At 45.7% G+C, this 22,718-nt stretch overlaps 1 protein-coding gene across 1 annotated transcript in view; it reads right to left on the bottom strand.

Annotated features, from left to right (window-relative positions):
- The window catches only part of UFL1 (UFM1 specific ligase 1), a 199,640-nt gene that overhangs the window by 130,308 nt on the left and 46,614 nt on the right, over positions 1-22,718 (bottom strand). Inside the window, exons 7-8 of the mRNA XM_063917010.1 lie at positions 13,061-13,119; positions 12,563-12,709 (exon numbers count right to left, since the gene is read on the bottom strand). Coding sequence (XP_063773080.1) covers positions 12,563-12,709; positions 13,061-13,119 — 206 coding nt within the window. The remainder of the gene's footprint in view (positions 1-12,562; positions 12,710-13,060; positions 13,120-22,718) is intronic.

The raw sequence follows: 22,718 nt of genomic DNA, 5'->3' as shown, positions 1-22,718 counted from the left end.
TCTTGAATCCCGGGTAAGACCCAAACCAGCCACACCAATCACACCGTACAACTTGTGATCTGAACCCAGTTAACAGTATGATAACAATGAAGTAGCCTCTAAAAAAGATGGCTCACAACAATAATAACCCGATTTTTGTAACAATAACTATGTACAAGTAATGCAGACAATCCGCACTTGGGATGGGCGCCCAGCATCCACTACGGACTACGAGAAATAGATTTATCGGTAAGTAAAATCTTATTTTCTCTAACGTCCTAGTGGATGCTGGGGACTCCGTCAGGACCATGGGGATTATACCAAAGCTCCCAAACGGGCGGGAGAGTGCGGGTGACTCTGCAGCACCGAATGAGAGAACTCCAGGTCCTCCTCAGCCAGGGTATCAAATTTGTAGAATTTTACAAACGTGTTCCCCCCTGACCACGTAGCTGCTCGGCAAAATTTTAAAGCCGAGACCCCCTCGGGCATCCGCCCAAGATGAGCCCACCTTCCTTGTGGAATGGGCATTGACAGATTTTGGCTGTGGCAGGCCTGCCACAGACTGTGCAAGCTGAATTGTACTACAAATCCAACGAGCAATAGTCTGCTTAGAAGCAGGAGCACCCATCTTTTGGGGTGCATACAATATAAACAGCAAGTCAGACTTTCTGACTCCAGCCGTCCTGGAAATATATATATATATATATATATATCTATCTATTTTTAGGGCCCCGACAACGTCTAGCAACTTGGAGTCCTCCAAGTCCCTAGTAGCCGCAGGCACCACAATATGTTGTTTCAGGCGAAACGCTGACACCACCTTAGGAAGAAACTGGGGACGAGTCCGCAGTTCTGCCCTGTCCGAATGGAAAAACAAATATGAGCTTTTTTTAAGACAAAGCCCCCAATTCTGACAATCGCCTGGCCGAGGCCAGGGCCACAACATGGTCCCTTTCCATGTGAGATATTTCAAATCCACAGATTTGATCGGTTCAAACCAATATGATTTGAGGAATCCCAACACTACGTTGAGATCCCACGGTGCCACTGGAGGCACACAAGGGGCTGTATATGCAATACTCCCTCGACAAACGTCTGGACTTCAGGAATTGAAGCCAATTTTTTCTGGAAGAAAATCTACAGGGCCGAAACTTGAACCTTAATGGACCCCAATTTGAGGCTCATAGACACTCCTGTTTTCAGGAAGTGCAGAAATCGACCTAGTTGAAATTTTTTTTTTTTTTTTTTTTTTCGTGGGGCCTTCCTGGCCTCACCCACGCAACATATTTTCACCACATGTGGTGATAACGTTGTGCGGTCACCTCCTTCCTGGCTTTGACCAGGGTAGGTATGACCTCTTCCGGAATGCCTTTTCCCTTAGGATCCGGCGTTCAACCGCCATGCCGTCAAACGCAGTCGCGGTAAGTCTTGGAACAGACAAGGTCCCTGCTGGAGCAGGTCCTTTCTTAGAGGCAGATGCCACGGTTCCTCTTGGAACAGACATGGTTCTTGCTGAAAGCAAATCCCATCTTAGCTCCCGAGGCCATTAGTCCTCTGTGAGCATCTCTTGAAGTTCCGGGTACCAAGTCCCTCTTGGCCAATCCGGAGCCACGAGTATAGTTCTTACTCCTCTACGTCTTATAATTCTCAATACCTTGGTTATGAGAAGCAGAAGAGGGAACACATACACCGACTGTTACACCCACGGTGTTACCAGGACGTCCACAGCTATCGCCTGAAGGTCTCGTGACCTGGCGCAATACCTGTCCCGTTTTTTGTTCGGGCGGGACGCCATCATTTCCACCTTTGGTCTTTCCCAACGGTTCACAATCATGCGGAAAACTTCCCGATGAAGTTCCCACTCTCCCGGGTGGAGGTCGTGCCTGCTGAGGAAGTCTGCTTCCCAGTCGTCCACTCCCGGAATGAACACTGCTGACAGTGCTATCACATGATTTTCCGTCTAGCGAAAAATCCTTGCAGTTTTGACCACTGCCCTCCTGCTTCTTGTGCCGCCCTATCTGTTTACGTGGGCGACTGCCGTGATGTTATCCCACTGGATCAATACCGGCTGACCTTGAAGCAGAGGCCTTGCTAAGCTTATAGCATTACAAATTTGCTCTTAGCTCCAGTATATTTATGTGGAGAGAATTCTCCAGACTTGATCACACTCCCTGGAAATTTTTTCCCTGTGTGACTGCTCCCCAGCCTCTCAGGCTGGCCTCCGTGGATACCAGCATCCAATCCTGAATGCCGAATCTGCGGCCCTCTAGAAGATGAGCACTCTGTAATCACCACAGGAGAGACACCCTTGTCCTTGGATATAGGGTTATCCGCTGATGCATCTGAAGATGCGATCCGGACCATTTGTCCAGCAGATCCCACTGAAGAGTTCTTGCGTGAAATCTGCCGAATGGAAGCGCTTCGTAATAAGCCACCATTTTTTACCAGGACTCTTGTGCAATGATGCACTGACACTTTTCCTGGTTTTAGGAGGATCCCGATTAGCTCGGATAACTCCCTGGCTTTCTCCTCTGGGAGAAACACCCTTTTCCTGGACTGTGTCCAGAATCATCCCTAGGACCAGCAGACGTGTCGTCGGAACAACTGCGGTTTTGGAATATTTAGAATCCACCCGTGCTGTCGTAGAACTACTTGAGATAGTGCTACTCCGACCTCCAACTGTTCTCTGGACCTTGTTCTTATCAGGAGGTCGTCCATTTTCTTTGAAGACGAATCCTCATTTCGGTCATTACCTTGGTAAAGACCCGGGGTGCCTTGGACACTCCAACGGCATCGTCTGAAACTGATAGTGACAGTTCTGTACCACGAACCTGAGGTACCCTTGGTGAGAAAAGCAAATTTTGGGACATGGAGGTAAGCATCCCTGATGTCCCGGGACACCATATAGTCCCCTTGTTCCCAGTTCGCTATCACTGCTCTGAGTGACTCCATCTGGATTTGAACCCTTGTAAGTGTTCAAATTTTTCAGATTTAGAATCGGTCTCACCTAGCCTTCTGGCTTCAGTACCACCCTATAGTGTGGAACAATACCCCTTTCCTTGTTGTAGGAGGGGTAATTTTATTATCACCTGCTGGGAATACAGCTTGTGAATTGTTTTCAATACTGCCTCCCTGTCGGAGGGGGACATTGGTACAGCAGACTACAGGAACCTGCGAGGGGGGAAACGCCTCGACATTCCAATCTGTGCCCCTTTGATACTACTTGTAGGATCCAGGGGTCCTGTACGGTCCCAGCGTCATGCTGAGAACTTAGTAGAAGCGGTGGAGGGCTTCTGTTACTGGGAATGGGCTGCCTGCTGCCGTCTTCTTCCCTTTCCTCTATCCCTGGGCAGATATCTTATAGGGACGAAAAGACTGAGGCTGAAAAGACGGTGTCTTTTTCTGCAGAGATGTGACTTAGGGTAAAAAACGGTGGATCTTCCAGCAGTTGCCGTGGCCACCAGGTCCCATGGACCAACCCCAAATAACTCCTCCCCTTTTATACGGCAATACATCTTTGTGCCGTTTGGAATCTGCATCCCCTGACCACTGTCGTGTCCATAAACATCTTCTTGCAGATATGGACATCGCATTTACTCTTGATGCCAGAGTGCAAATATCCCTCTGCGCATCTCGTATATATAGAAATGCATCCTTTAAATGCTCTATAGTCAATAAAATACTGTCCCTGTCAAGGGTATCAATATTTTTAGTCAGGGAATCCGACCAAGCCACCTCAGCTCTGCACATCCAGGCTGAGGCGATCGCTGGTCACAGTATAACACCAGCATGTGTGTGTATACTTTTTAGGATATTTTTCTGATAAGCATGTGAGCGCCTTATCCACCCTGAGGGGTGTTTCCCAATGCGCCTTAACTTCTGGCGGGAAAGGGTATACCGCCAATAATTTTCTATCGGGGGAAACCCACGCATCATCACACACTTCATTTAATTTATCTGATTCAGGAAAAACTACAGGTAGTTTTTTCACCTCACACATAATACCCTTCTTTGTGGTACTTGGAGTATCAGAAATATGTAACACCTCCTTCATTGCCCTTAACGTGTGGCCCTAAAGGAAAATACGTTTGTTTCTTCACCGTCGACACTGAAATCAGTGTCCGTGTCTGGGTCTATGTCGACCGACTGAGGTAAATGGGCGTTTTTACAAGCCCCTGACGGTGTCTGAGACGCCTGGACCGGTACTAATTTGTTCGCCGGCCGTCTCATGTCGTCAACCCACTTGCAGCGTGTTGACATTACCACGTAATTCCATAAGTAAGCCATCCATTCCTGTGTCGACTCCCTAGAGAGTGACATCACCATTACAGGCAATTTGCTCCGCCTCCTCACCAACATTTTCCTCATACATGTCGACACACACGTACCGACATACAGCACACACATAGGGAATGCTCTGATAGAGGACAGGACCCACTAGCCCTTTGGGGAGACAGAGGGAGAGTTTGCCAGCACACACCAAAATGCTATAATTATACAGGGACAACCTTTATATAAGTGTTCCTCCCATATAGCATTTAATATATATGTATATCGCCAAATCAGTGCCCCCCCTCTCTGTTTTAACCCTGTTTCTGTAGTGCAGTGCAGGGGAGAGCCTGGGAGCCTTCCCCTCAGCCTTTCTGTGAGGGAAAATGGCGCTGTGTGCTGAGGAGAATAGGCCCCGCCCCCTTTTCGGCGGGCTTCTTCTCCGGAGATTGTGAAGTCTGGCAGGGGTTAAATACATCCATATAGCCTCAAGGGCTATATGTGATGTATTTTTCGCCATACAGGTATTCTACATTGCTGCCAGGGCGCCCCCCCCCCGCGCCCTGCACCCTCCGTGATCGCTGTGGGAAGTGTACTGACAGACAATGGCGCACAGCTGCAGTGCTGTGCGCTACCTGAGGAAGACTGAAAAGTCTTCTGCCGCCTGGTTCCGGACCTCTTCAATCTTCAGCATCTGCAAGGGGGTCGGCGGCGCGGCTCCGGGACGAACCCCAGGGCGAGACCTGTGTTCCGACTCCCTCTGAAGCTAATGGTGTCCAGTAGCCTAAGAATCCAATCCATCCTGCACGCAGGTGAGTTGAAATTCTCTCCCCTAAGTCCCTCGATGCAGTGAGCCTGTTGCCAGCAGGACTCACTGAAAATAAAGAACCTAAAAACTTTTTCTAAGCAACTCTTTAAGAGAGCCACCTAGATTGCACCCTTCTCGGACGGGCACAAAAACCTAACTGAGGCTTGGAGGAGGGTCATAGGGGGAGGAGCCAGTGCACACCATGTGATCCTAAAGGCTTGCTTTTGTGCCCTGTCTCCTGCGGAGCCGCTATTCCCCATGGTCCTGACGGAGTCCCCAGCATCCACTAGGACGTTAGAGAAATGGGGAACGACATGACAATGCCCCTAAATCTGACACTCTTTTAGCTGACGCACTGGACAGTAGAAAGAGAACTTTAGCTGTCAACCATTTTAGATCCACTTTATTAAGTGGTTCAAATGGGGCAACGTGAAGGGCCTTTAGGACTAAATTTAAGTCCCAAGGCACTGTAGGATGAACAAAAGGAGGTTGAATGAGCAGCATTCCCTGGAAAAAAAAGTACGCACATCCTGTAAGTTTGCAATTTTCTTTTGGAACCATACAGTCAAAGCTGACATTTGCACTCTCAAGGAAGCCACATCCAAACCTTTATCTATTCCTGACTGAAGGAATGCTAAGACCCTGGAAACTCTGAAAGACTTGGGGTGTATTTTCTGTTCACTACACCAATGAATATAGGTTTGCCATATTCTGTGATAAATGCAAGCTGAGGAAGGTATCCTTGCTCTGATCATTGTTTGAATTACCTGTTGTGAGAATCCTTTTGACTTCAGAATAGAGGTTTCAAGAGCCATTCCTTGCTTTATCTTTCTCACCACCCTAGGTAATAGGGTGATTGGAGGAAACACATAAACCAGATGAAAGTCCCATCTCACTGACAGGGCATCCAAAAAAATTGCTATGGGATCCTTTATTCTTGACCCGTATGCGAGACCTTTGTTGTTCTGACGGGACGCCATGAGATCCATCTCTGGCAACCCCCACTTGTCTACTAGGGTCTGGAAGACCTCCGGGTATAGAGCCCATTCGCTTGCCTAAATGGCGCGTCAACTGAGAAAATCCGCTTCCCAGTTTAGGACTCCCGGAATGAACACTGCGGACAAAGCTGGATGATGAAGTACTGCCTACTTTAGTATGTGACTTACCTCCTTCATCGCTTTTCGGCTGCGAGTTCCTCCCTGATGGTTGAGGAACGCTACTGCCGTTGAATTGTCCGAGTGGATCTGAACTGGTTTTCCCCGAACAATGTCCTTTGCCTGAACCAGTGCCATGTATATGGCCCGAAGTTCTAATATATTTATTGGCAGGCAACCGCCTTCCTTAGTCCATTTCCCCTGGAAACACAACCTTCCTGACACTGGTCCACAGCCCTGGAGACTGGCATCTGTTGTCAGAATTTCTCAATCTGATATCCAAAAGGGTCTCCCCTTTTCCAGATGGGATGTCTGTAGCCACCAGGCTAATGACCTTCTTACTTCTATCGTAAGAACCATAGTCTGTGTTTTTATCGTCTGATGCTGCAGAGGCCTCGAGTGGAACTGTGCATACTCCACCATGTTGAACGTTGACACCATCAATCCCATCACACGCATTGCTGCGTGAATGGATACCTTTTGACTGTGTAGCAAGTCCTGAATCCTTGACTGAACCTTGGATATCTTGTTCAGAGGTAAGATTACTCTCTGAAGACTTGAATCCAGTACAGCCTCAAGTGAGTCATCCGCTGTGACGGAACCAGAGACGATTTTGCCCAATATATGAGCCACCCGTGCCTTTGCAAACACGTTATTGTCTGTTGAAGATGACCTAGAAGCAATTCCTGCAACTGTGCCAGGATTAAAAGATCACCGAGGTATGGAAAAATTCTTATCCCTTGCTGGCGGAGATAAGCTAGCATTACCACCATAATCTTGGTAAATACTCTGGAGGCTGTGGCTAACCCAAAAGGTAGGGCCTGGAACTGAAAATGCTGTTGGAAGATAGCGAAACTGAGAAAGCACTGATGGGACAGTGCTATAGGAACATGTAGGTAAGCATCCTGTATATCCAGGGATACCATATAATCCCCTTGCTCCATAGCCAAAATGATGGAACGTAAAGTTTCCATATGGAACTGAGGTATCCAAATGTACTTGTTCAGCACTTTGAGATTGAGAATAGGCCAAAATGACCCATTTGGTTTCTGAGCTAGGAACAGGTTGGAGTAAAAACCCTGTCCTCATTGCGCAGGAGAAACTGGAATGACTACTCCTGACTGAAGCAATTTTTGGACTGCCTATTGCAAAGCCCTGGCCTTCGTCTCTACCCGAGACGGGCTGGTACAAAAATACCTTCGAAGAGGGTGCTTCTTGAAGGCAAAAGCAAAAACCTAGAGATACCGCTTTCTGCATCCAGGCATCTGTTGTAGATTCTGAATCAGCTTTACACGTACAAAGCCAAACTGCTCTGCGAGCAGCGATTGTTGAAGCTGATGCCCTGGAGGCAATAGTACCCATATCCAATGCTGCTTCGTCCAAGAACATTGCAGGCTGTTTTATATGTGCTATATGGCATTTTTGCTCTCTAGATGCTATTGAAAAATCCCCCTCCAATGCATCAGCCCAGGCAGCCACTGCCTTTGCCATCCAAGCTGAAGCCATGGCTGGCCTTATGACTGCCCCAGATAGGGAAAAAAATGGTTTTTAAAAAACCATCCACTCTCCATCATTTAATGATGTTGAAGGCAAAGGTAATGTAGATTTTCGCACTAATCGAATCACATGCGTATCTACTTTAGGAGCCACCTCCCTTTTTAAACAATCCCCAGCTGGAAGAGGAAAATTGGAATTCCATTTCTTAGGAATTCTAAACTTCTTACTGGGCGTAGCCCAAGCCTCTTCCATGAGCTGACCCTGGAAACTCAGTCTTAACTGTTTTGGGACATTTAAACACAGGTGCCTTGGTTTTTAACATAGGCTCTGCTGAATCCTCTAAGAAAAGAATGGCTTTCATTGCTTTAATTAACTCAGCTATAGCCACTGAGCCGTGACCTTCCTCTTCGTATGCCGAAGCAGAGTTTATTGAGCTTTCAGCCTCCGATGAATCCTCATCTGAAACATGTGTAGCCTGTGAGGATGAAGATTTACTTACCACTGGCTTATCAACCTGTTTCTTTTGAGAGGCAACTGCTGATGCAAGTGATAAACCGCAGGTGGGAAGCTGCATGTAAGGGTTAATAGTGTAACCTATCCCTGGTACAGGAGTTGGAGGATAAGGGGGGTAATTCCAAGTTGATCGCAGCAGGAAATTTTTTAGCAGTTGGGGAAAACCATGGCCCTCATTCAGAGTTGTTCGCTCGTTGCAGAGTTTCGCTATATTGCGATTAGTCGCTTACTGCTCATGCGCAAGGTTCGCAGAGCGCATGCGCTTAGTTATTTTACTCAAAAGTTAGGTATTTTACTCACGGCATAACGAGGATTTTTCATCGTTCTGGTGATCGGAGTGTGATTGGCAGGAAGTTGGTGTTTCTGGGCGGAAACTGGCCGTTTTTTGGGAGTGTGCGAAAAAACGCTGGCATTTCTGGGAAAAACGCGGGAGTGTCTGAAGAAACGGGGGGAGTGTCTGGGCGAACGCTGGGTGTGTTTGTGACGTCAAACCAGGAACTAAACTGACTGAACTGATCGCAATGGCTGAGTAAGTCTGGAGCTACTCAGAAACTGCTAAGAATTTTCTATTCGCAATTCTGCTAATCTTTCGTTCGCAATTCTGCTATGCTAAGATACACTCCCAGAGGGCAGCGGCTTAGCGTGTGCAATGCTGCTAAAAGCAGCTAGCGAGCGAAGAACTCGGAATGAGGGCCCATGTGCACTGCAGGGGGGGCAGATATAACATTTGCAGAGAGAGTTAGATTTGGGTGGGTTATTTTGTTTCTGTGCAGGGTAAATACTGGCTGCTTTATTTTTACACTGCAATTTAGATTGCAGATTGAACTCACCACACCCAAATCTATCTCTCTCTGCACATGTTATATCTGCCTCCCGTGCAGTGCATATGGTTTTGCCCAACTGCTAACAAAGTTCCTGCTGCGATCAACTCAGAATTACCCCCAATGTCTGTGCAAACATAGCCCAAGGTGGATCAACCTGCACCTGGATCTGCCTTGTATTTTTCAAGAGACCCTAGTGAAAACTAAAACAATTTGCACACAAACCATCCTGAACCAGATCCTGAGAGGTTAACACAGCTTTGCAAGACAAACATGATATGAGTGTTGGTGTTGCTGTGAGTGTATCTTCCTCACCTTTGCCGCTCTTAGACATGATAAATAATCAACCCTTCCACAATGTTCTACACAATTTGTGACTGTAATCACTTTAAGCTTTTTAAAGCGACCTACAATCCGACCCTACCCATGCACCAGTATTGAGGATCGGAATAGAAAAAAACTGACAGACTATATAGTAAAGTCAGCAATCACACTAGCAGTCAGTCACATGTTATTCATTAGTATAATAAGCAATATGAGCACATCATCAACTACAACTACATTTCAAGTATGTAGGACATAGGTTCTCAAACTCTGTCCTCAGGAGCCCACACAGTGCATGTTTTGCAGGTCTCCACACAGAATCACAAGTGAAATAATAAGCTGCACCTGTGGGCCTTTTAAAATGTGTCAGTGAGTAATTAATACACCTGTGCCCCTGCTGGGTTACCTGCAAAACATGCACTGTGTGGGCTCCTGAGGACCGAGTTTGAGAACCTATGATGTAGGAGAACATATTACTGAATCATGTTTAAACAGATCTACTGTATTCAGACGCATGTCGAAAGAAACAACAGTAATAGTATACAGACTAATATGCAATAGGCACTTATCTAACTATTCGTACTCAAAAAGGTAGATACTAGTGCTGTATTACCCGTACAGAGTGGGATACAGGGAGACCCACCTCGCTTCCAGGACCAATCAATACTTTAGCGAACGCTGAGTGGATCCAGACACTACTAGTGTACACTGCCGCACCGTGAACCTATAGTGAACACAGACGCACCCGTCACACAGCTGCTTATGCTGGGACTGGGTTCCCTTCGTGTACAGCGTCTGAGATGGAAGCGGGAAACAGTTCATGGCGGGAGACTCTGAGGAAACTGGTTATGAACTGGGGGCAGGGGCGACCAGGAGAGAGTCTGACTCCCCACTGCTGACATCAACCCTAGGGATCGCGGCCTCATACTATTCCTGGAGCCTCTGATCCCTAAGCCTAGCACTGGTGCACCCGAGGTGGCAGCCGTGTCAGCGACTGTTTGGTAGTCACCCCCAAACAGTGCGCCTGTGTCCGTATTCCCCTCCTAAGTGGAACCGATGCCTTACCTTCTCCCCTTGCTCCGGTCACAGCCTGGTAACGTCTGCTGGACCTGCTAGTATATCCGACACAGACGCCCGCCGAAACAGCATTGCACTCGTGGGTAAGAGTTGTCGCGATCAGGCGGAGAGTTGTGGGAGCAATGCTTTCTAAGGTACGTATAAGACGCTTTTTAGAAAGATTGCTCAGAAAAACAGTAAGACTATAAAAATAAAATAAGAAAGCTTATGGCTGCTAAAAACCAGCAGCCCTCTGTCCATGGTCTAGCTCCTGCTGCACCAAACAAAAAACGGATTTGCCTGAGCCATGAGGCGGGGATATATGGACAAGCCTGTTGCATGCTGGGATGCGAAAAGCTTAAACTGATTGGTGCAAATCCACTGTCGCTTCATCATATCCCAATGTTATCCTGTGGATAACCTGTGGACACTGCCAGAGAAATGCACTAACTTTCCTTACGACTTTTTGACTGTATAGTCAAAATCGTAAGAAAAGTAAAGGGCATATTTTCACTGTGTGTGTACACACCCTTACACCCACTGCTACTCTCATAACATATATTGTGGTGGTTCCTCCTGTAACATTCCTACCTTCTACGTATACAGTAAGGGTGCCTGAAGAAACTGGGAGGCAACAAAGGCAAGCCTTGTGTCAATTGCTGCAGAGCATTATAACCACCTATCTCTATCACTATTCAGCTTTGGGCATTTAATTATAAGTGGCAATGGGATTTGAAAGTGATCTGGCCAGGAGCCCGGCAGACAGAATATCGATGCCGGAATCCCGCCACTATTTGGAATGTTGACACCGGCATCTCGAATAGGGTCTCCTGCCAGGACCCCGAACGACCAGACACCGATGTGCCAGGCATGTAAACTGCGGGGGAAGGTGAAGCTTACGTTTAGGCTGCGGTGGTAGGAGATTAGGGTTAGGCTGGGCCCTTTGCGGGGTGGGGGAAGGGGGTTAGGGTTAGGCTGCGGGTAGCGGGGTTTATGTTTAGGCACCCACTAGGGAGGGTTAGGGATAGGCTGCAGGGAGGGAGGGTTAGGTTTAGGTGCCACTGGGGAGGGTTAGGGTTAACTTGCTTTAGGTGTAGGCTTCTCCTGTCGGGATTCTAATCATCGGGATGCCGCGGTCGACATTCTGACCACCGGCATATCATACCCAACCCCTCGTACATTACAGGCCAAAGCAATAAGTATAATAGGAGTAATGGGTCCCACACATGGTGTTATTTGTGCTAGGTGCGATTTGAGCCTTAATCTGTGCTATGCGATTTGGACTAGGGGTATGCTATTTGAACTACATGCTATTTGAACTACATCCGATTTTGAATACACTACAATGTACTATGTGTGCTGCAGTACAAAAATACTTGCCCGCACATACTATTTTGCCTTGAGATATGGACTAGACGCGAGCATGCATCGTATCGCATCGCAACGAACAATACACACAAAGCGATTTGAACTAGATGCAATGCTATCTGAACTAAAAAGATCAAATAGAATCGCATCATGTGTGGGCACCATAAGAGCTAACATACTGCTCTGTTTATAGGCTTTAAATTAAACGCTTATTTTGTGGGGCAAAATGTCTTGGGAGACCCCTACAGAGGATAGAGGATAATGATTTTTCTGCAACATGGGTCGGTTTTAGCTTGCCAATTTCTCCACCCAAAAGGCAGTAAATTGTTATTTTAGACATTTCTACTCTCACTGTACATGTCAGACTGGATCTTATTTTATATATGTGTATTTCAAAGAGATACTGATAAATTAGAATATGATTAGAAAAGAGTTCATCGTGTGATTTTATACTGGTGAATGTTTGATTTATAAAATCTCATGGTAGGGAAGACTAATTGTTCCTACAAAACCCTTATTCAGTCATGGTAACTTCCTGTTCTCTGCTGCAATCTAACTACAGCCTACATTTCTATTTCACCATGTACAGATAATAATCCAAAATGTTAAATATACAAAATAACTAAGAAGCAAGTTTGCGAGTCTACAGGCACTAAGTGATAAGTTGGCTTTTTCTGCCAAAAGGTGCATTCTCTAAATTACTATAATGTAGCTGAAAACAAGATTCACAAAGACCTTCTTGTTTCTTATACATAGAGGGAGAAGAGAGTTACCTAGGTAACCGTTTTGCTTGAAAAAGGCGTCTATCCAATTGCTTTGTGTCCTGGCATAAATGTCAGGAATAAACACAGCCTTATCCTGTCTCCCGCCGACCACTGTGCCCTTTAAACGTCCACAGTTAACAAGCTCCTCCAACAGAGCTGCAAAAAAGGATGAAAGTAACAAGCACTATTCAAAGAATGTCTAAATAGTAGTTCTTAATTGATGGTGCAGCCTGTAACACACCTGCATACAAATGTAAAATGTATTATGGAACTCTCCTTCAGAAATAGTTTCGAAGACCGTGGCACACTACAGATGTTACAGTTTGCAAGTTTTCCCATAAAACACGCCCATAGTGAATAGATAAAACAAACTGCTTGCTAGCTTTTTCAAGAACAAGTGAAAGTTTTATAAACTTTAGCATGATGATCTGAATCAAAACAACTGGCACTTCTGGAAAATAAAGGGCAGACAACACAAACACACGGTTTGAGAGGGTAAATACTTACAGTATAGAAGATGCTCTGGAAAACCATGTTGAGAAATCAGATTAATTACTGGTGTTGGCCTACAACAAACAGAATAAATAAGATTACTATTTTAATAGGTATAAAAATGTTCTTATAGTGGCTGTACAAAGTATTCACCCACTTGTTTTAATACTGTGCACCTTTAGTTGCAATCACCCATTTGTTATAGTCTCTACCTGCTTTGCAATAGTGCACACTGCAATTTCTGTGTAATACTCTCTGTAAGGCATGCGTTCAGCATCCCGCCTGTCGGGATGCCGGCGCTCATGTGACCAGCGCTGGGATCCAGACATCACTCAGGAGCCGCCAACCCCGTAGGGTTTATCGGTCATGTGACGGTCAGTATCCCGACCACTGGCATTTTGTATATATTCCCTCTGTAATACTGATCCAGTCTAGACAGGCTGGATGGGGAACATTGGCAAACATCAAGTTTACATTTTTCTAGATTTACTACAAACATTTACGTTTATACTTTATATCAGAGGTTCTCAAACGTAGTCCTCAAGGCACCCCAACAGTCCAGGTTTTAGGTATATCCACGACTCAGCATAGATGGTTACATCAAACTAACTGAGGTGCTAATTAAGTCACCTGTAGCCAAGCATGGCTAAACTTCAAACCTGGAACATTGGGGTGCCTTGAGTACCGCGTTTGAGAACCTCTGCTTTATGTGGCTAATGGGATTTTTTGCATTTATTAACATCGTTTGCTTTCCTTTATAGGACACTTCATTAAATCTTGAGGTTCTCTGTACACTATTGTGGGGTCACAGTATACAGTACACACTTGCTAATGTGGATGTATGGTATGCGGTCTATGCATCTACAGTGTTTAGTTAGACAGTCATTAGGTCGAAATGCATTAGGTCGACCTATGAAAGGTCAACAGTGCTTATGGTCTACCGATACAAAAGGTCGACAGGTTCAAATGGTAAACATGCCAATGGTCACCACAGCATATGGTCGTTTTTTTTTATTATTATTTTTTTCAACTTTTTCATAGTTTACCATCCACGTGAACTATGATTATGAATAGTAATATGTGCCAAGCGGAGCGAGGCGTTTTGCCCAAAGCATGGCAAGTGAAGCAAGTCATGCAAAGGGGCACGGTACACTAATTGGGGGTCCACGTGCTCAGTCGGGAAATAAATGACACCAAAAAAAAAATACAAAAAAAAATGGTGCGTCAACCTTTTCATGTGTCGACCTTTTTGTAACTGCCAAACTTTTCCAGAGTTGTCCTTTTACAGGTCGACCTAATTACCAGGTCGACCTTTTCACTGTCGACCTATTGATTGTAGACCTTCTTACTGTAGATCTATTGAAATGTACCCGGATGTATACCTGGTGCATATGTTGTAGAACTGGGTATATCTTAAAATGTGTCAGACTGTGTTTCCTCTATTTTAATAGTATTTGACCGATTCCTTCACAAATGGCAAATGGAACTTGGACATGCATTCTTTTCTATACTTTTTTGCCAGTTATAAGGCAAAACCAGCCTTATAGTTGAAAGTAGTTTAAAACTTAGCATCAAATTTGCTGAACTCCCGCCAGTTCCGCAATCTCAGGATATATTATATAACCCCCATAGTTAGAATTCTACAGGCAAAAAAACAAAGGTTATGGGAAAATTCAACTGACGGCAGGATATTTGAAAAAAACCTGCGGCGTGGGACAGCCACAGGGTTTTGCTATTCAATTACAATCGATAAAATTAAATCACAGCATCTTTTTTCTTAAAATATTCATTATGGTAGACTCACCGTTAAGTCCAAAGGATCCATAGAATAACATTGGGATATGAGGTAGCGAGAGAGGATTGGCACCAAACGATCAAAGCTTTCGGCTTCCCAGAATGCAACGGGCCCGTCCCTATATCCCCCGCCTCCTGGCTCAGGCAATTCAGTTGCTTTCCAAAGCTCAAGGCAGGAGCATCATAGAAAGACCTAATCTGGCAAGAACACACATGCACACTCTTCCGTACAAGAAGGAAGAATAGGTTAGTGAGTGAAAGGATCCTCAAATCAGGTGCGTCAGGGTGGGATCCCTGTGGACTTAGGAGAAATAAAGTTATCAACGATAAGTCTACCATAACTATTATTTCTCCTGCAGGGCCCACAGGTTATCCACAGGATAACATTGGGATTTCCCAAAGCAATTTAGTGGTGGGGACACTCCTTATTGGACAGGAGAATCCTTCACCCGAATTCAGCGTCCTGAGAGGCAAAGGTATCAAAGTCATAATGTGTAATGAATGTGTTAATGGAAGCTCATGTGGCTGCCTTACATATCTGTTGTGCTGCCCATGACGGACCTACCTTACGAGTAGTGAGCAGAGGCATTAGCCGGAATAGGGAGATCAGCTTGAGAATATGCTTCTGAAATCATTATTCGAAGCCACCTCCACAGTGTCTGCTTGTCAGCAGGCCATCCTCTCTTGTGAAATCCGTAGAGAATGAAGAGAGTGTGTTTTTCTGATGGCACTGATACGATCCACGAAGATCCTTAAAGCACAGACCACGTCCAACGATGCATCTCCTGCAGAATGGTCCGGCCCTTGAAAGGCTGGGACTACAATTTCTTCGTTAAGGTGGAATTTAGACACCACCTTAAGAAGATGCACAGATTTGGTTCTGAGAACCGCTCTATCCGGATTTTAAAAAAAAAATCAGAGGAGGGCACCATAACAATGCCCCTAAAACAGAGACTCTTCTAGCTGAAGCAATAGCCAGTAGAAAGAGAACTTTAGCTGTCAATCATTTAAGATCCACTCATTTTAGAACTAAACTTAAGTCCCAAGGCACTGTAGATGGAACAAAAAGAGGTTGAATGTGCAGCATTCCCTGGAAAAAAGTGCGCTCATCCTGTAGGTTAGCAATTTTCTTTTGGAACCATATAGTCAATGCCGACACTTGCACTCTCAAGGAAGCCATGCTTAGACCTTTGTCCATTCCGGTCTGCTAAGGAATGCTAGGACTCTGGAAAATCTGACCTACGATCAAATTTCCGGTCAATGCACCATTGAATATAGGCTTGCCATATTTGATCATAAATACGAGCTGAGGAAGGTTTCCTTGCTCTGAGCATTGTTTGAATTACCTCTTGTGAAAATCCTCTTGCTTTCAGTTTGGAATTCTCAAGAGCCACACCGTCAAAGACAGTCGATCCAGGTGCTTGTGATAGCAAGGACCCCGAGACAGTAGATCTGAACGTTGAGGGAGTAGGAGTGGGAACATCCATCGATAGCCTCTGCAGATCTGTGTATTAATATCTTCTGGGCCAAGCCGGAGCTATTAGTATCACGGCGCCCCTTCCTTGTTTTGCCTATCGCATCACCCAGGGTAACAGGGCGACTGGTTGAAACACATATGCCAGACGAAAGTCCCATCTCACTGACAGGGTATCCACAAAGATCGCTCTGGGATTCTTTGTTCTTGACCCGTATGCAGGAACTTTGTTGTTCTGACGGGACGCCATGAGATCTATCTCCGGTAACCCCCACTTGTCTACCAGAATTTGGAACACATGAATGGCGTGTCGAATAAGAAAATCCGATTCCCAGTTTAGGACTCCCGGAATGAACACTGCGGACAAGGCTGTATGATGAAGTTCTGCCCACTTTAACGTGCGTCTTACCTCCTTCATTGCGTTTTGGCTGCAAGTTCCTCCCTGATGGTTGAGGTACGCTACTGCCATAACATTGTTCGAGCGGATTTGGACTGTTTTCCCCTGAAGGATCTCCTTTGCCAGAATAAGTGCCATATATATGGCCCAAAGTTTCTATATATTAATTGGCAGGCAACTCTCTTCCTTGGTCCACTGCCCCTGAAAACAACTCCTTCCTGACACCACTCCACAGCCCTGAAGGCTGTCATCCGTTGTCAGAATTTCCCAATCTGATATACAAAAGGGCCTCCCTTTGTCCAGATGGGATGTCTGTAGCCACCAGGCTAATGACCTCCTTACTTCCAGAGGACGGACCATAGTCTGCGTTTTTATTGTCTGATGAAAACCATTCCATTTGGAAAGGATCAGACGTTGCAGAGGCCTCAAGTGGAACGGAGCATACTCCACCATGTCGAATTTTGACACCATTAACCCCATCACGCGCATTGCGTGAATGTATACCTTTTGACTGTGTAGCAGTAACACAATCCCCAAGTGAGTCATCAGTTGTGACGGAACCAAGAACGACTTTGCCTAATTTATGAGCCAACCGTGTCTCTGCAAACAAGCTATTGTCTGTTGCAGATGACACTGAAGCAATTCCTGAGATTGTGCCAGGATTAATAAATCGTTGAGGTAGGGAAAAATCCTTATCCCCTGCTGACGGAGAGAAGATGCCATTATCACCATAATTTTGGTGAACACTCTGGGAGCTGTGGCCAGTCCAAATGGTAGGGCCTGAAACTGAAAATGTTCCTGGAGGATAGCAAGCCTGAGATAGCGTTGATGGGACAGTGCTATAGGAACATGTAGGTAAACATCCTGGATATCCAGAGATACCATAAAATCCTCCGGCTCCATGGCCAAAATAATGGAACGTAAAGTCTCCATATGAAACCGAGGCACCCAAATGTACTTGTTCAGCACTGAGATTGAGTATAGGCCGGAACGACCCATTTGGCTTATGGACTAGAAACAGGTTGGACTGTGTTTACATTGTTATAAGGATGAGAATACATTTTTTGGCAATTTATAAAAGGTGTGCTGGTTAAAATCCCTGCAAGATACATGAAGTGGATTGTTTGGATTGGATTTCTCGCTATATCAATTATGGCTGACCCTGCACCCAGTGGAAATTGATTAACCACTTGCCTGGCACGGTCGCATCAGATGCGACCATGCCTGCAAGTGCTCTATCTGACCTGGTCGCACAGGATGCGACCAGTCAGATAGAGAGTGTTAGCAGCAGCAGGGAAGATAAACTTCCCTCCGCTGCTGCTGTCAGAGGGACTGGAAGGTTCCTGTGCCTCCCTGCACTCTCCCCCTGTGTCTGCCGTGCTGCTGATCACTGCTGATCGTCAGCACAGCAGGATCCCCCCTCCAGCGGCTGCAGACAATGGCAGCCGCTGGGGAGAGTAAATGAACCCTCCCAAGCCACCCCCAGACCCGCCCTGCATACCTGCAGGCTGTCCCGGCTTTCAAAATGAAAGCCGCGATGTTCCCGGTCGATGTTTGAGGGGGGGGGGGAATATTTAGAAATATATATATATATATATATATATATATATATATATATATATATATATATATATATATATATATATATATATATATATATATATATATATATATATATATAGTCGTCCAAAGGGGAAGCAATTAAAGGCACTCAGAGGGGCAAAGAAATGCAGCACTCAAAAATAGGATTTTGGTACTTACCAGGTAAATCCTTTTCTTTGAATCCATAGGGGCACTGGAGTACTCTTGGGATATGGACGGCTTAGCAGAAACAAAGGCACTGAATATTTAAATTTAGAACTCTCCACCCCTCCATATCCCCGAGTACCTCAGTGTAGTACCTCAGTGTTTTTTTACTGAGCCGAACAGGAACTATAGAGAGGTTGACAATGGAGAATTCCTATAACCTAACGGACAACAACAAAGTTGACACATAACGTTACTGACAACGAAACAGTTGACACCATAACCGATAAAACCTTATAATTGGAACCAGTCGGTGAAAATGTGTTACCATAAGATCCCCTGAGCTTAATACAACCCAGGTAAAACTGCTCTGGGTGGGCGTCCAGTGCCCCCTATGGATTCAAAGAAAAGGATTTACCTGGTAAGTACCAAAATCCTATTTTCTTTTTCATCCACTAGGGGTCACTGGAGTACTCTTGGGACGTACCAAAGCTTCCCCCGTGGGCGGGAGAGCTGTTTGACACTTGTAACACTAGGCGGCCAAAGCTAGATGCTGATGCCGCAAACGTATCAAACTTGTAAAAGCGCACAAACGTGTGCACTGAAGACCATGTAGCCGCACGGTCAAGCTGCGTCGTAGAAGCTCCACGACCAGCTGGCCATGACGTTCCCACAGAACCTGTGGGATGAGCTATTACTGATGTAGGCGACTGTAACCTAGCCTTAAGGTAAGCCTGACGTATAGTCAGTTTTATCCATCTGGATAAGGTCTGCTGAGAAGCTGACCCACCCCACTTGGCAGCATCATAGAGAACAAACAACGTATCCGCATTACGAACCGTAGAACATATAAACGCGTAATGCGCGTACCACATTCAGAATTCTAGAATGTGCTGTCAACACAGGAACCACTATTGGTTGATTGATGTGAAAAAATGACACTAGCTTTGGTAAGAAATCGGGATTCGTCCGAAGTTCTGCTCTGTCATCAGGAAACACCAAATACGGTGGCTTGCATGACAAGGCACCCAAATTTGAAAAACGTTTTCCAAGTGAGAAACTTAATATCCACTTGCTGTAAGGGTTCAAAATATGAAGACTGTAAGAAATCTGAACCCAGATTCAAGTCCCATGGCGCTGTAGGTGGGATAAATGGAGGCTGTACTCTGAGGACACCCTGCAGAAAGGTGTGTACCGACGGCAATAGAGCCAATCGTCTTTGAAAATAAATTGACAACACAGATACCTGCACCTTCAGTGTAGATAAACGCAGTCCTCCATCCAACCCCGTCTGTAAAAATAACAGAATACGGGTAACTTGAAAGATGATGTCGGAAACTTCCGAGCTTCACACCAACCTATATAGGCACGCCAAATTCTGTAATAATGAGCTGCCGTAACCGGCTTCCTAGCTCGTAACATGGTTGGTATAACCGATACTGTAATGCCCTCTCTTCTTAAGAGGGCGGTCTCAACAACCACCCTGTCAACCGCAGCCGCGCTAAATAGGGGTAAAAGAACGGCCCCTGTTGTAACGGGTTGGACGTAGTATGAGCGGCCAAGGATCGTCTGCGAGTAGTCCTCGGAGATTCGAGAACCAAACTCTCCGAGACCCATGAGATATCACTAGTATGACTGTGACGGACTCTCTTATGATCCGTTTTAGCAACGGAGAGAGCAGCGGAAAACGGTGGAAACAGATACACAAGGCTGTACAGCCACGCGATTGTGAGAGCATCCACCGCCACTGCCCTTGGGATCTGTCGTTCTGGACACATACTGGGCGTTTGTAATTGTGGCGAGATGGCATCATGTCCACCTGAGGGTAACCCCACCTGTGGACCAACATGTGAAACACCTCTGGATTTAATGCCCAGTCTCCTGGATGAAAATCCCGACGGCTGAGATCATCTGTCTAGCAGATGTCCACTCCCGGAATGAACCCAGTCGACAATATCACCTTGTGGTATTCTGGGCAATTGAGGATTCGAGCTACTTCCCGCATTGCCATGCGGCTTCTCGTTCCTCCCTGGTTGTTGTGTATGCGACTGCCGTCGCGTTGTCTGACTGCACTTGGACAGTCTGAGAGAGAAGCATGTAGTGCAATGTAAATTGCACGGAGTTCCAGGACATTTATAGACAGCAATCTGTCGTGATCCGTTTAGAAACCCGGTCGCTGACCATTTTAAACTACAACTCCCCAACCTCTGAGACTCTCGCCCAGAGTAGAGACACCCTCGCTTCCCTGTGGGAAATCTGCCTATGTGAGGGCGACTACTGCTGTTAAAATGGACGCGAGTGAAAACCTCCGAACTGAAGCGCTTCGAAAGCCCATCATTGTTCCTAATAGGCGAATACACAAATGTACCGATAGTGTGCGTGGCTTGAGCACTAATTGTACCAGATGGCGTATAATCTGTTCTGTAGTAGGTAAATTCTTTGATTTACCGTATCTGGAATCATACCTAGGAATTGAAGTCGTTGAGACGGAATTAGATGCGATTGTTTTTGAACTTGACACTGCAACCGTGGTGTACGTTAGCAGCGCAAGTCGGAGGAGCATCTGTTGAGACGGAGCTCTTATGAGCAGATCGTCTAAGTATGGAACGATGGTCACTGCCAGGGATCTGAGATGAGCTATCATCACAAACATCACTTTGGTGAATACCCAAGGCGCTGACAAGAGACCAAACGGTAGAACCTGAAACGGTTAATGGTTGTGGCGTATTGCAAAACGCAAGAACCTGTGATGAGGTGACCAAACCGGAATGTGTAAGTACGCATCCTGGAGATCAAGCGCAATCATGCAATCTGGTGGCTCCAAATATGCAAATACTAACCGCAGAAAATCCATTTTCAATCTGTAGTAAGTGACTTGCTGATTGAGACTGCGACGGAGCCCTCCGGCTTCGGTACCACAAACAGACGGGAATAATAACCCTGACTTTGTTGGTGTACCAGGCCTGGAATTAAAAACTGCTGAAACCAGCAGAGACTGAATGGCAACCTGCCAAAACGCCTTATTTCGTCCGACAGAGGCAGTCCTGTCTTTTAACCCTAAATAGCGGATACATCCATGAGTGGATGGCTGGAAACCCGGCAAATGTAACGTGTAAAGGCGCTACCACAATTGAAAATTCGAGATGGGCTGAGAGCCCGTCAAGCCACTGGCTTGTTGTGACTTTAGCGCCCTGGCGTTACAAGGCGTGACTGTTTTTGTACCACAGCCTTGAAAAGACTGAAGTCTAAAGGCTTTAAACGCCGGACCAGAGTATTTCCGTCTTGATACCGGAGGAGGCAATGGCTAGACTTTTCCCTGAAATATGCATTTGTCAAATTTAGGACCAAACAACTTCTGGCCTTGTCGTGCTGAAACTAGCGACGATGAAAAACGAGAAGCGAGGTAACAGGCGGCAGCAGACGCTGTACAGAGATACTCAGTAGCTTCTTATTAACGATAAGTATAACGTGATCGTCATTGTTTCCATACACAGAGCGCCCTAGTGACCCAAATGTATCTTGGGTCTTTATAAGGTTTGACACAGACGAATTCACCAATGGCAGATTCTCCAATTTAGATGTCACTGTGTGGAAACGGGTAAATAGCCTTAAATCTTAGTAAGATATCCTAAATAAGAAACCCATTGAAGATCTGTCGTTTAGTAAATACGACGGATTAGATGTTAGAGGCTCCTTAGTCTCTGTAAATTTCTGAGACTGACTCACTGGTCATTAGCAATGTATGGTTGTCAAAACCCGCACTATCTGACTGTCTAATGTGCCCTCCTCACTCGTATTTAGCGCTGTGAGGTTTGACATAGAATTGTCAGACTGCAACATAGAAGAAAATGTTTAAATTATAAGACCAGTTAAATTAACCCCCTGGTATCCAAAGTGAAGTTGGACCTTTGGAAAGGCTGAGACTCCTCCGTTCAAGCTGGCGGAGTCACTTCCGAGACTCCGATCTTACCACTCCTGTCGAGCGGAGTCAATTTGAATTGCCAATGCTTAACATAGGATCTGGGAATGAACCGGCTTCCGGAGTGGAAACCTACAAAACATACTGAACATGTGGTAGATTTATGTCCAGACATTGTTTAAAAGTATTTTTAGTCTGTGCTGGAGCCTTACTCCTTATGCAGACAGACAACACAATAGCCAAAGGACAGACACTTGCACGACTCAGTAAATAAGAATTTACTTACCGATAATTCTATTTCTCGTAGTTCGTAGTGGATGCTGGGACTCCGTCAGGACCATGG

Source organism: Pseudophryne corroboree, chromosome 4 (assembly GCF_028390025.1).
Source record: "Pseudophryne corroboree isolate aPseCor3 chromosome 4, aPseCor3.hap2, whole genome shotgun sequence".
NCBI lineage: Eukaryota > Metazoa > Chordata > Amphibia > Anura > Myobatrachidae > Pseudophryne > Pseudophryne corroboree.
Note: the sequence above shows the minus strand (reverse complement) of the source record. Positions and strands in the feature narration are given on the sequence as shown.